Genomic DNA, 14,068 nt, shown 5'->3' with positions numbered 1-14,068 from the left:
CAGATACAAGTCCTGCCACCATTCTTCATTGATTGTTGTACTCCCATCTTTCCCTCGACCTTTGTAGGCCCAGTTTTGGGGCTTCACTTTGGATTATGTAATATATCTTAGAAATAAATTTACATACATTCAAATTAGAATCACCATATCGCATTCAGGCATGGTCATAGCTTGTCCCAATTTTTCCCTCAAAAAAGATCTTATTTGCAGATAGCAGAAACATGTTCTGTCAGACAAATCATACATCAAGGGAGGGGGGAAGGGAGGGGGGAGGGAGGGGGGAGGGAGGGGGGAAGGGAGGGGGGAAGGGAGGGGGGAAGGGAGGGGGGAAGGGAGGGGGGAAGGAGGGGGGAAGGGAGGGGGGAAGGGAGGGGGGAAGGGAGGGGGGAAGGGAGGGGGGAAGGGAGGGGGGAAGGGAGGGGGGAAGGGAGGGGGGAAGGGAGGGGGGAAGGGAGGGGGAAGGGAGGGGGAAGGGAGGGGGGAAGGGAGGGGGGAAGGGAGGGGGGAAGGGAGGGGGGAAGGGAGGGGGGAAGGGAGGGGGGAAGGGAGGGGGGAAGGGAGGGGGGAAGGGAGGGGGGAAGGGAGGGGGGAAGGGAGGGGGGAAGGGAGGGGGGAAGGGAGGGGGGAAGGGAGGGGGGAAGGGAGGGGGGAAGGGAGGGGGGAAGGGAGGGGGGAAGGGAGGGGGGAAGGGAGGGGGGAAGGGAGGGGGGAAGGGAGGGGGGAAGGGAGGGGGGAAGGGAGGGGGGAAGGGAGGGGGGAAGGGAGGGGGGAAGGGAGGGGGGAAGGGAGGGGATGCCACTGTGTATATTTAAATGTTTGTATGTATTTTAATTGATATGGTTCACAGAGTAAAAAATAAAAAATTAAAAAGGAATAAGCAAAGAACAGGAACAATTCTAAACAAAATAAAGCACGTCAGTTTAACTTGAAAAAGAAATTGTGAAGAGCTATAGATTTGGACCCCATGCCCCTCTGCTCTTTCACACTGTTATGAATCCTTCCATTCACTATGTACTCTACTTTCGACCTTTCAAAATTCGACCTTCACAATTATCCGGATGGAACTCCATCTGCCACTTCTCCGCCTAACTCTGCATCCTATCTATATCCTGCGACAACCATCTAACTATCCATACCTCCAACCTTCATGTCATCTGCAAACTTACCAACGCATCTTTCTACTTCTTTATCCAGGTCATTTATAAAGTTACAAATAGTAGGAGTCTTCAAACAAATTCCAGCAGAATTCCATTAATCACTGATCTCCAGGCAGAATATGCTCCATCTACTACTGTACGACACTGCTTTCTGCAGGCAAGCCAATTTTGAATCCACACAGCCAAGGTTCCATGGATCCCAAGCCGCATGACTTTCTGAATGAGTCTCCCATGGGGAACATTGTCAATGTCTTACTAAAATCCCTAACAGCCATACCATCAGCAATTTATTTTGTCACCTCATCAAAAAACTCAATTAAGCTCATGCCATGCTGACTATCCCTGAGAAGACTATGCTTCTCTAAATGCTCATATATTCTATCCCTAAGAATCCTTCCCAATAGTTTCCCCATCACTGACACAAGACTTGGTGATCTATAATTTCCAAGGTTCTCTCCCTATGACTTTTTTTTAAAACAAGGGATTACATTTGCCATTCTCCAATCCTCTAGTACTTCCCTGTGGCCAGAAAGGAAGCAAAGATTATTGCTAATGTTCCAGCAATCTCTTCCCTCATTTCCTGTAGTACCTGAAGTATATCTCATTTGGTCCCAGGGACATCAATCCGAATGTTTCTGAGATGATCAAGCACTTTCTCTTTCTTAGCCTCAACATGTTCTAGTACATAAAGCTGTTCTATACTAACTTCACATTGACCAAGATCCTCTCTCTCTGGTGAACACTGAAGCAAAGCATTAATTTAGGACCTCCCCTTCCTCCTCCACCTCCTGGAGCATGTTTCCTCCTTTAACCATAACCAGCCTTTCCTTCACTCTTGCCACCTTCTGTTCTTCATTTATACAAAGAATGCCTTAGGATTTCTCTTCTTTCCCTGTCTCAGTTGTACAAACCTATCCAGAACCCATGTATGTGGTCCCTAAACATCCTCCACTACGCTGAACTCTCCCCCACTAGAGATCAACAACCTAATCCAACTACTGACGGTTCTGTACAGGCTTTAAATGGCCTGTTAAAGGTGCTGAGGGTGGTTTATTTTAAAATCCTGCGACCGCGGAGTCTGGGCCCAAGAAGGTGACACCTGTATTTGGCAGCGGCCTCAAGGGGTTACAGACTCTGGGGAAGCAGAGAATTAGTGCAGGGCACCAGAAAACAGGGAGAACACCTGCCCCCACCCCACCTTTTGAGAAAGAGAAGCAGAGGAGACGAAGGGGTATTGGTTTGGGTTACAAGAGAGTGCTGATGGTGCTGAAGGCTTCATGACTGTGATAGAGGTTTGGATCTGAAGCTCAGGTTTGAACTAAAATTTGTGTGGCTGCAGACGCAGCAGGAGCACTGGGGAAGAATCCATGGACACTCAGTGACTCTGAAGAGACATTCTTTTACTCAATTTCTGCTGATGGCAATCTTTGTCTGCCTTAAGGCAGAAAATGCAATATTACATCTGTTTTATGACATGACAATGTGAATCTTGAATCTTCCCAATTTATTCCACAGTTCCTGCCTAATCCCATTGAAACTATCCCTTCCCCAAGTAAATACTTCACCATTTTGTCTACTATCCTTGACCTTAGATATGGTGAAGGTCAAAGAGTTAGGGATCACATGCGACCTCATTATTTACTTGGGCCATCAAATTTAAATTTAGACAAACAGCACGGTAACAGGCACTTCCGGCTTATGAGCCAATACCACCCAATCAGTGTAGATCATTCAGAAACTTGATCAGAATCAGGATTTATTGTCATGAAATTTGGTGTTTTGTGGATTATGATCTTTAAGTTGAAAGATGATAGAATGTCTTAAAATCATACTAGTTTGTTGGATTGATGTTGCATCTTGCCGATGCAAGAGTTGATTATGAGGTCAGTATTGGGCTGTTCTGTGATGAAATGGGTGGTGCAGCAGCCTGCTGAACCCTGATCATGATTACAGAAGCTTATGTACTTGAGAGGAAAAGGAAAACAAGTGCGCTTTAAAGTAACCTAAAAGGGACAATCAAAACTGAACAAACGGTCTGGATGAGGAATACATCCTAATTTATAACAAAAATGTACTATACACACCACAGAGTGAAAGTGCAAAACGAAGGTTGCAGAAGTTGAGGGAAAGATGAGAGCCTGACTTGGGTGTGGTGATTTCAGAAAGAAGCTGGTCAGATTGGTGAAAGGACAGCATGACATGAATTATAAATGCAACATTGGGACTGGTTTAGTATAATTTTTTTTACACCAATTATATCTTACCCCACAAAAGTTACATGGATCAAAAGTCAAAATTTCAAGATGTGTTTCAAATGTGGAACTGAGACAAGAACTTTTCTATATGCCACGTGCTCGTGTGTGAAAGTGATGCCATTTTAGCAAGAAATCTCAGAAAAATTAACCAGGATAACAGGAATGGCCTTCATGGGCGACCGGAGCTATATCTATTAGGTAATTTCATGGAAATAAGCGACAAATTGACCAAATATCAAATCTCACATAAAAATAGCACTGGTGGTAGCAAAAAAATGTATCGCAATTACATGGAAGTCCAACTCCCCCCTACTCAAAGCATGATGGACTGTGGAGATGAACAGCTATGAACCTACGGGGGAAAAAAACCACAAACAACTTAAAGAATAAATATGGCACTTTTGCAAAAGTCTGGCAGCCATACCTGGACCATATAGGAGTCCAGATACAGTAATAAAAAGAACTATAAAACTATTATATGTATAAAAACAGATTCCCCAACTTTATATACTTAAAATATATGTAACCTCTGACGATGAACGTATCTGAATGTATGGAAGGAGGGTGAGGGAGGGACTGTTTTGTTTTTGTTTATTGTGTTTGTGAGAGAAAGTTTAATATACTGTAAGTTTAAAATGTTACTATATATTTCAAAAAAATAATACATTTCAAAAAAAAGGGACAATCAGACTGGTAAGCAGAAACTCAAAGTGATCACATCCCATGAATGAATTTATTCAATCCAGAATGAAGATTAAATAGAGCAGAGAGAAATGTTGCAAGTTTCAGATACAAGTGAGATGGGGTAATAAGAGAAGGAGGGAGCACGGGAAATTATACAAAGGGGAGCATTGGTGGACTTCTACAGCACAGAACAGACCATTCAGCCCAACTTTCATGTCAACCAAGCTCATCCCATTTATCAGTATTTGGCTCTGAAACTTTTCTATCACGTCTTTGGAACATTGTGATAGTTCCCACTTTCACCACTTCTTCTAACAGCTCATTCCATATACCCACCACCTTCTGTGTGAAGAATTTCCCCTCAGGCCCACCCCCCCCACCACCCTAGGCATCTGAAAATATTGTCAGCATGTGACAATATAATATTCTCACCAAGGTCAAATAGCAGCAACAATTATGCAGATGCACGTTGCAATAACATGGTACCAGAGCAACATCTCAACTTCTCAGGGAATAAAGCTAGAATCCCCACAGCTGCTTCTGACAGCTACAAACAGGACTTCTAATGTTAAAATCACTCCTTTTCCTCGCTGAGATACAACTCTAAAGTACATTTTATATCTGAGAATTTGAGATTTGACTGTCCTCTTGGGGGGGAAAAAAAAAGATATCACAGTTGGTTTTTGGAGGGCAGGAATCCATGTGTGTCCCGATAAGAGACCTTAACCAACATTGCTAATAAAGATCCAGTTTTACTACTGATCGCGGGTCACAGTACACAAATCAGTTGCCCTATTCTCCTATGCTACTTCAAGAATTATACTACAAATGTTTTGCAAGTTCTAAGAGGTTCTTTCTACAGGATGAGAATAGATCTTACTACTCCAACTTAACTTTCCATTCAAATGTTCATTCTGGTCAGTGGTAGAAGAAGAAAAATAAAAAAGTTTCCATACTATCCACATGACAAGGTTATTGAAATAGACAAAACAGCAGCCCTATTTGCAGATGATTCCCTTAAATGGCCCCATTTCTATCTCAGACATTCATTGTAATCAAGCTCCAGATGTGTGGGTGATTGAATACTTGACCAATCATTTATCCACAAATCAATCCCTACTTGTATCTCTTGAGCCTGAGTGGGCTACAATACAAATTAAAAAAATAGAACGATCAAGTGAAATTACAAACAGGCAGCAGGTGCAACCTCCTAGCTCTTGCAACGTTTTCCCTGGGCATTTCTCCTCACAAACAGCCAAACTCAGTGGCAGTGTGCTTATTCCACTCAATTCATGTCTTATTAGTGGGATGAGGACAAAACCTAGTCTGAATCTAGAATTCAGTATTAAGTTGAAAAAAGCCATTTTTCATTTCATGTAAATTTCCACCCTGCAGTTAAAAAAACCAATTTCCATTAAGAGGAAACTTGCTACAACATTAGAAGCTTTCAGCTTTATAGGGTTAACAGCATGTTCGTTTTTATTCCTGAAGGGCCACAGACTTAATCGCGGCACCACAAGGGTTAAGAAAACAAAGTTAATTCAGGAAATAGTCTAGGAAGATGTCATTGGCTGCAGTTGGCATAACAGTTGGCGCAAAGCCTTTACAGTGCTGGCGATCGGGACCTTAGTTCGAATCCCATGCTGTCTGTAAGAAGTTTGTACATTCTCCCCGTGTCTGCGTGGTTTTCTCTCGGGGCTCCAGTTTCCTCCCACCGTTCAAAAGGTATTGGGCGTGTAGGATAATGGGGTGTAAATTGGGCAGCACAGATTCGTGGTGCTGTATGTTTAAATTTTAAGAATTTAAAACTTACTCCAAAACAGAGTTCCACTTAAATAAGGTTATTTATCAGGCAGGTTTGAAAGTGAAATTAAAACTGGTGAGGAATTCCATTGCAACAAAGGCAAAAATTCAGTGAATCAGATCCGGTGGAAATCCAGACCAAAGTGGATGGTGACTCAACCTCAGGTGTCCAAAGTTCTTGTTAAACTGTTTACCAATTGTATCAGATAAGACTGATGATACTATTTGCAATCTTCACACAGAAAGAAACAGCCAAAGGCAATTGACCCTGTGGAGGCTCTTTAAAAACTAATTGGCCATGCTCCTTGCTTTTTACTTGAAAAACCTGATTTCCTTTCAAAAATGTTTCATGAATCTCCTACCACTCCTATACAGTGCATTGTGCAGATACTGGAATCTGAAGAAAAATTTAAGAATCTGCTGGACTGAGCAACATTAGTGGGTGGGAGAGAAGGAATTGCTAACATCGAGTCAAAACCCTGTAAGATTCAAAATTTGTCATCCACTTTATTTCTCATATGGGACATGTGACCATCAGAAGAAACTGCAGAGTTGTGAAAGCAGCTCAAGCCATCTAGCCCAACTAACCTTGTGTCCAACTCCATCTCGTCCTCTTGTTGCTTCGGGAAAGCTGTAATTATATTAAAGCACCCATCCCACCATGTGCCAACTCTCTTCTTACCCCTGTCAGAAAGATTCATGCGCTTGTAAACACCATCCAGATTCAAAGATATCCTGCTGTTATCACTCTTGAATGGCCCTTCATGGTAGAAGATGATGCACCTGCAGGGTAACTATACTTTCCTCCATATCCTGTAATTTGTCTGAGTAACACTATATCCTGTACTTTTGTTTTATTATTGCACTGTCAGCTGCACTTGAGTGGGCTAACTTGACTGGATAACAATCAAAACAATTATTTTATAGAGTTAATTTACAAAGCTAGCAGTTAGCGACAGTCTCTAATTGGGTTAGGGAAGATGGTTGGGTTGGGATTGAGAGAACGGCATATGGGAACTTTACACCCTAAATTACAATGTCCAAAAGAGGGTTTCAACTATACCAAGCCCCAGCTCCAACAGTGAAAGTTTTTGTAAGAAATTTCCTCTAGCCCAGTGGTTCTCAACCTTTTTCTTTCCACTCACATACCCCTTTAAGTAATCCCTATGCCATTGATGCTCTGTGATTAGTGAGGGATTGCTTATGGTGGGATGTGAATGGGAAGGGAAGATTGAGAATTACTGCTCTAGACCCAAATGTTATTGAAATATTTTGCTTGAGAAAAATTGTCATTGGCCCATTTCCTTTGGAGTTATGAAACCGTGACATAAAAAGTCAATTAGGTACGATTAAAATTGTGTTTTTCAAACATTTTCTTTCCACCCACATTCCATCTTAAGCAATCCCTTGCTAATCACAGAGCACCGATGGCATAGGGAATACTTAAAGGGGTAGGTGAGTGGAAAGAAAAAGGTTGAGAACCACTGCTCTAGCCAAGTTTTCAAAGTTACATTAGTAACACGGCACGGGATGGTACAGTTAGCATAGCGATTAGCGCAACAATGTTAACAGCGCCAGTGACCAGGGTTCGAATCCCATGCTATCCATGAGTATCTACATTCTCCTGTGTCTGCTTGTGTTTCTTCCCACCATTCAAAACGTACCAGGTTTTGGAAGTTAATAGGGTGTAATTGGGCAGCACATGAGCCAAAAGGGTCTGTTACCGTGCTGTATGTTTAAACATAAAATTTGGGAAATATTTGGAAAGGAGACCTGAAGTCAGTCAAGATCCTTAAACTACAAGAGCCACAAGAGTTTACACACATAAGAGGTGACCTAAAAGGCTTCCTCAAGCATGCTCAGCCATTCAGCAATATTATAGATGAGCAGCTATCTGTCCAGAGAGGAAACATCATCATCTTGACAGCTGCAAAGGACACAGCCAACTGGGGTACATGACCAGAATTGAAGTTGATCTGTAAGAAGGTTCCAAAGCTGCAGAAGACAGATTGGAGAGAGTTTTACAGGGCAAGACTGAATGGTTTGTAAGATTAGGATGATCTTTTAAAATCAAAATAATGCTCAATTTGGATCAAGTGGAGATTACTGTCCAGAGCACTGCAGGATACAGTAAAACAATGCTGGAAAAGCTCAGCTGGTCAAACAGTGTCTTTCATATAGCAAAGATAGATACAGAACCAACCTTTCAGGCATTGCATTTTTGCTTCATCCTGCAGACTTTCATGTTTTACCACTGCAGGATGCATGCAGATTAGGATCTGAGCACCAGTTTTGGATCTAAGTTTTAGAGAATAGAAGATGAAATGTTAACTGGAATAGTTTTTTTTTATCTTGAAGGAAAAAGTGAAGCTGGGGAGATTCAGGGGCCAGATAAAACAGAAATAGAAACAAAAATCTTGGTGGTTTTCCTCTTGGGTCGAGAAAATTATTGACAAAATCCCAAAATGCCAGTCAAGAATGTGAGTCTGAAATAGAACTGGATGTTGGTACATTTAAAAAATACATTGTAAATGGGAAGGAAGAAGGAATTAATAGGTTTTGTCAGAATACCATTCAAGATTTCAGGAACTCATGATTTCAATGAGATCTGCAGTGACAACCTGTCAAATATTTGCTTTTTAAACCTTGATTATATGTTTTTTAGCATTCTAGAACAGCCCAAGGAACTGTTGAACACTTGTTAAAATTTGCAAAATCAATGTCCCATGTGCATCAGCTTTCATTATTGTCTGAATAAAATATAAACTAGTGCCACTCACAGAAAAGTCACTAAATCTAACATTCAGAAAAGCACTTGGCAGCTGATCTGGGCACTGCTCAAAAACTTGCGAAACAGCAGGTCTTGTTCATTGCATCAGGGTAGACAAACTAATGTCCTATACATGGGAGAGAACTCATTGGCTTCTAACACTGGTACCTGAACCAAGCCCTGTACTGGATATTAAAAAGAACAGCCTCACAGCACAGAGCCTCTCTCCTTCCACATCACTTTCCCCATGCAGTATAGGCTAATACATTGAAAATTAAGAAAAAGCTGAAGATGCAAGAACGCTGAAATAAAGACAGAAAATGCAAGAAAATACTCAAGTCAGAAAACATCAATGGAGAGTGGAACAGTTAAAGATATTTATCAGGAATTGGCCATACCTTCTCCCTGCCACCCCCCCCCCCCCCCCCACCTCACCCGACCACCTCCCAAACCTTCTCTGCTACCTTGAGAAACATTGATTTATTTTTCAGTTCTTTTGAAGGAACTTTAATGTGATCATTAACTGCTACTCTAATTAGACATGCTGCTTGACCTGATTAGGCTTTTTTTCTCCCCCACTGTTTTTATTTGGTGCAGTATCACGAACACAAGAAACTTAGTCTTCAGAATTTGAAGCAATGTACTATTGTCGGTTTATTAGCGAGTCCTGTGCCTCACAAAATGAAACTGATGCAACATCTATTTTAGACTAAGATTCAATCAGTCACGGTCATTATGTGACAAGAGTTCCCATTCTGTTCAAATCATGAGTAATGATCTTAATTCTAATATAATTAGAACATAATTCTAATATAATGCTCATTTCATGTACACTCATATATCCAAAGGAGCTCGCATAAAAATGATTAAATTCAAATGAGATTTAGTCTGGGATAAAAACCTGTTACATTCATCCTCTGTAGTACAATGAGACATCATTGTTTCTCAAAAGCACAGGCTGCCAGTTTCACCTCTGGAAGCCACTTGAGAGCTCTTTGGAAATTGACAATCACTTACGTTAATACTTGTGCAACTCTTACACAACATAACATGCATGTTACTTGAACAAAAACAAACTGCCAGAAGAAGTCAGTGGCTTAGGCAGTATCCATAGAGGGAAAGATAAACTGTCAATGCAGAGTCTCATCCCTAAACATTGACCATCTCTGCCTCCACAGATACTGTTCAGCCTGCCGCATTCCTGGCAGCAGATTCAGATATCAGCATCTGCCGCCTGTTTCTGTACACTAATACCCAAAGCCCATGGAAGCCAACCAGTGAGCATGGGTCATCCTGACTGTATCATTGTAATGAGGCAATGGAAGACAATAAACAAATGTAAGCAGGTAGACTGTAAATGCAGAGTCTTTACCCAGATCGTTGACAACAGAAACATAAGAACCTCAGATGCTGGATTCGTGAGCTTAATGGTGGGATGCATGACAGGCAGCATCCATGGAGAGAAATGGTCAGTCACTGTTTTTCTGAAATGTCAATCCTCCATTTTCTTTCATAGTTACTGCCAAAACTGCTGAGTTCCTCCCACAGCTCATTTCTTGCAATAAACATTCATGTTAATGGTCTTGTGGAGGTGTGGTGACTGTACTGCCTCGATGCATCCTGGCAAAATTCATAACATGGGAATGGCCAGTAATGCCTCCTCTGTCTGATCAGACACCCAAGCTTTTAATGCCAGGGTAACCTATCATACTTTCATTTTCCATGTTTGGACCCGAGTTTGTAATACAGGGGCTGAGTTCTAATATCTCTTCCCAGCCTCCACATTTGTAACCCAGGAGACAGCCTGTAATACCTTTCTCTTCCCCACCCATCAAGATTGTAACCCATGGGTCTCCCATAATAGCTTTCTCTTCCCAGCTCCTGAGTTTGTAACATGGGGGACAGTGCATCATACCTTCCTATTCCTTGCTGCATTCCCACACCCCCATCCCAGTTTGTAACACAGGGGTCAAGTGCAATATCTTATCATCAATTGTCCTCCCACACCCCTGGGCTAGTAACTCAGGAGATGGCCTGTAATAACTTCCTCTTCTGAGCCTGAATTCACAATTTGATGAACAGCATCTACTATTCTTCCCAGACCATTCCCCAGGTTCATAATGCAGCCCCATACAGGGGATGGCATCCAATGCCTTCATCAGCCTAGTCTATAATACCATCCATAGTCTTGTCATGATCCAGGGTTCATAACTTGGAGATCAGCCCAGCACAATCTGTAATATTCTATAGTCCAGTGAAACCTTGGGGTTCATAACAAGGTGGGGTGAGGGGGGCAGACTGTAATACCCTCCTCAGCCCAGACTACTCTGAAACTCCATAGCCAGGTCAAGCCTGGGCTTTGTAACGCAGGGGTCAGACTGTAATACTGTACCAGTCTAATCTGTAATACTCAATAGTTCACTCAAGCCCCGGGGATCTTAACATAGTGGTGGGACATCCTAGTCTGGTCAAGCCTGAAGTTTGCAATGCAGGCCTCGGACTGTATCACATCCCTCGGTCCCTAGTGTCCCCTTGACCGCCCCCAAACTTCCCCTGGTACCCCTCCTCAGCTTTTTACACCTCCTTGCGCCCTCAGTGCCCCGTCGCCCCCCACCCCACGTTTGCTCGACCAGACACATGCCCATCGCTCCACTGGCGCCGTCTTGTTGTCATCCCTCGTTCACCCTCACCAGGGTGCCCCCTCAGCATCCCCTGCGAACCCCCCCCCCCCGGCGGGCCCGCACCCGACCCCACCCGAAGTACTCACCCCTGCAGGGTCGGGGATGAAGTAGCTGCCACTGGAGCCCTGGCTAATGCGCTGCGGGTGCACACCCAGCTCCTGCGCGTGCTCGGCGCGGCGCACCACGTCGGCGAACTCGGGCTCATCCGGGAACTCGTTGAGGGCGCGCGGCCCCAGCAGCGGCTGGCGCTCGCGGCCCGCGCTCGGCGAGCCGGGTGGTGAGGACGAGGCGGCAGGGGCCGGTACCCGCACCCCGGCGCCCGGGCCGCCGCCTCCCCCTGCGAAGCGGGGAGGCCCGAAGCCCGGAGCATTCCCCGGGAAAGGAGGCCCGATTTGGGCCGTGGCGAAGTAACTGTCTGGCGGCTGTTGGAGCGGGGAGCGGAGTGGACTGGTCTCGTCCATGGGGCAGCAAAAAACAGGAGGGGCCGAACGGAGGAGGTAGCGAGTCCTGCTCCCTCGGCAGACGAGCGCCTGGGGCAGCTGTTGGCGCAACTTCCGGTTCTATTGGAAACTTCCGGTATCAACCCCCCTCCTTGCTGCACTTCCTGGTTACAGCATAGCAACGAAGCCTTCTGGAGTTGGTTCAAAAACTAGTGCCACGTTCTGTCATGTGAACGCCAAAGTTCACCACCACCACCATCATGCAGGAGCATTAATCACGTTGCTATTAAATGAGACCTTCAACTTAGTTGATACTTGGGTATGAGACAAGATTCAAGATTCCTTTATCATGTAATAAAGACTGCATTATACACGAACATCGCTTTAGTCTGTCATAGTCAGACAGATTCGCCATCAGCAGAAATTGCCTAAAGCACCTCTTACAGTCAGAGAATGAGAATTCCCTCAGTCCCCGAGTGTCTATGAATTCACCTCTAGTGCTCCTGCAGCCTCAACCCGAGCTCCAGACATGATCAGGAAAGGAACCCTTCAGTGCCCTCGGCACCCTCTCGCACCCCGGTTCTGATACTTGGTACCCCTTCAGCCGGTCTCGAATTGGTCTCCATCAGTCGTCCTCCTGGTGTGAATCCCTCGATCACAGTCGCCAACAGCTTGGGTGGTTCCTCGCCCAAGTCACCAATTGACAACTGTGTTCCTTAGCCGCAGAGCCCTTCACTGGTCCACCACCATGGTCACCTTCCCACTCCTCTGCTTCCAGTCTCATCCCCTCCCCCTTGCTGCAATTCCTGATTACAGCATTAGCAACGATGCCTTCTGGTGATGGTATAAAAACCAGTGCCATGTTCAAAATTCACCACCACCATCATGTTGCTATTAAATGAGACCTTCAGATTATTTTGGACTCAGGCCTGAAATGTTGGTTGTGTATCTATATCTTTGCTACATAAAGAATGCTGCATGACTTGCCATGTTTCTCCAGTATTTCTGTGTAAACTACAATTTCTCACTTTCAATAGCATATCTAGTTATTCCAGTGTTGTTGTTTGTGCTAATTGGCTTGCATGTTTCCCACATTGCAGTCATAGAAAAGGGTCCTGACTTGAAATATTGACTGTTCATTTCTCTCCATGGATGCTGCCTGACCTGCTGAATCTTGAGCCAAAGAGAATGGAACAGGACTCTCAGCCCAAATCATTCATGCTGGGCTGGTCCTTGTTTTCTCCAGATCTGACATATGCAGTTCTTGTGTAGTTAGAGTGAATGCCATTCAAAATGCTCTGAAGTACCTTGAAATGCTAAAGAATTAGAAATGAAAGTTCTTTGTGAAAATACTTTATTACTGGGTTTCTCTTTGTGAAAATACTTTATTACTGGGTTTCGTGTGGTACAAATGAAAATGCAAGGGATCAGCTTTCCATAATTGCTAAACATCCATGGATCTATGTCAGGGGTGGCCAATGCGCAGTTCTTTAACATGTAATGTGTGGCTCACGAAATTATGTTGGCTGAAACAGGAATCATACAAGCTTCTCGTTATATGTCAAAGATAATGTATAATCTATACTTTGTAAAGATTGGCAACACCACTTCGTCCATTACCATGCTCAACACCGGTACCTTGAAAGGATGTGTATTCAGTCCCTACTATAAACCCTCTACACCCACAACTGTACAATATCATTCTATCAAGACATAGAGTGCAGAGGGGAGATAGCCAGTGTAATGAGGACAGGGAGCTTGTGGGAGAATTGGTGAAATAGGGAGTGGTGAAGGATGACAGCAGCAGGTCATTGATAGGTGACAAAGGGAGAGAGGGGCAAAAAGGAAAAAAAGGGTGTCAGATGGAAGATGAGTGATACTGCCCAAAATGCTGACTGTCTGTTGCCTTCCTCTAGCATGTTGTTTGTTTCTCCAGCTTTACAGCATCTTCAATCTTGTTTGCCCTGGACATACAAGGTGGAGCAGAGTGATAAGTTCAAGTTCAGGTTTATTTTCATCTCATTGTACATATATAACCTGATGAAACAGTGTTTCTCTGGACCACAGAGCATACAATTCCCCCACAATACACATTACATAATAATCACAGATATACATAAAATATAATATAAATCAATTCAATTATTTTGGAATAATTTATTCATTTATAAAAGACCCAAGGTTATAGCATACTGTTTGTCAATCTCACAGCCTTTCCTAGCCTGGCAGTCCTGACTTTGATGTTCCTGTACCTCCTTCCTGATGGGTCAAAGATATT

The 14,068-nt window shown here is 43.7% G+C and overlaps 1 protein-coding gene across 5 annotated transcripts in view; it reads right to left on the bottom strand.

Moving 5' to 3' along the window:
* Nucleotides 1-11,919, bottom strand: part of pi4k2a (phosphatidylinositol 4-kinase type 2 alpha) — a 54,111-nt gene extending 42,192 nt beyond the window's left edge. For 3 of the 5 annotated variants that reach the window (XR_011345445.1, XR_011345444.1, XM_069900263.1), the window contains exon 1: nucleotides 11,437-11,918. Coding sequence is in view for 3 of the 5 variants with exons in the window: in XM_069900263.1 (XP_069756364.1) it covers nucleotides 11,437-11,811 (375 nt within the window). In the remaining 2 variants the exon portion in view is untranslated. Of the gene's footprint in view, nucleotides 1-11,436 lie in introns of all 5 variants that reach the window. The other 2 variants (XM_069900265.1, XM_069900266.1) reach the window with 1 other exon arrangement.
* Between the last annotated feature and the right edge of the window lie 2,149 nt (nucleotides 11,920-14,068).

This window comes from Narcine bancroftii, chromosome 10, assembly GCF_036971445.1.
Source record: "Narcine bancroftii isolate sNarBan1 chromosome 10, sNarBan1.hap1, whole genome shotgun sequence".
Lineage (NCBI taxonomy): Eukaryota > Metazoa > Chordata > Chondrichthyes > Torpediniformes > Narcinidae > Narcine > Narcine bancroftii.
This window is presented reverse-complemented; position numbering and strand designations above follow the sequence as displayed.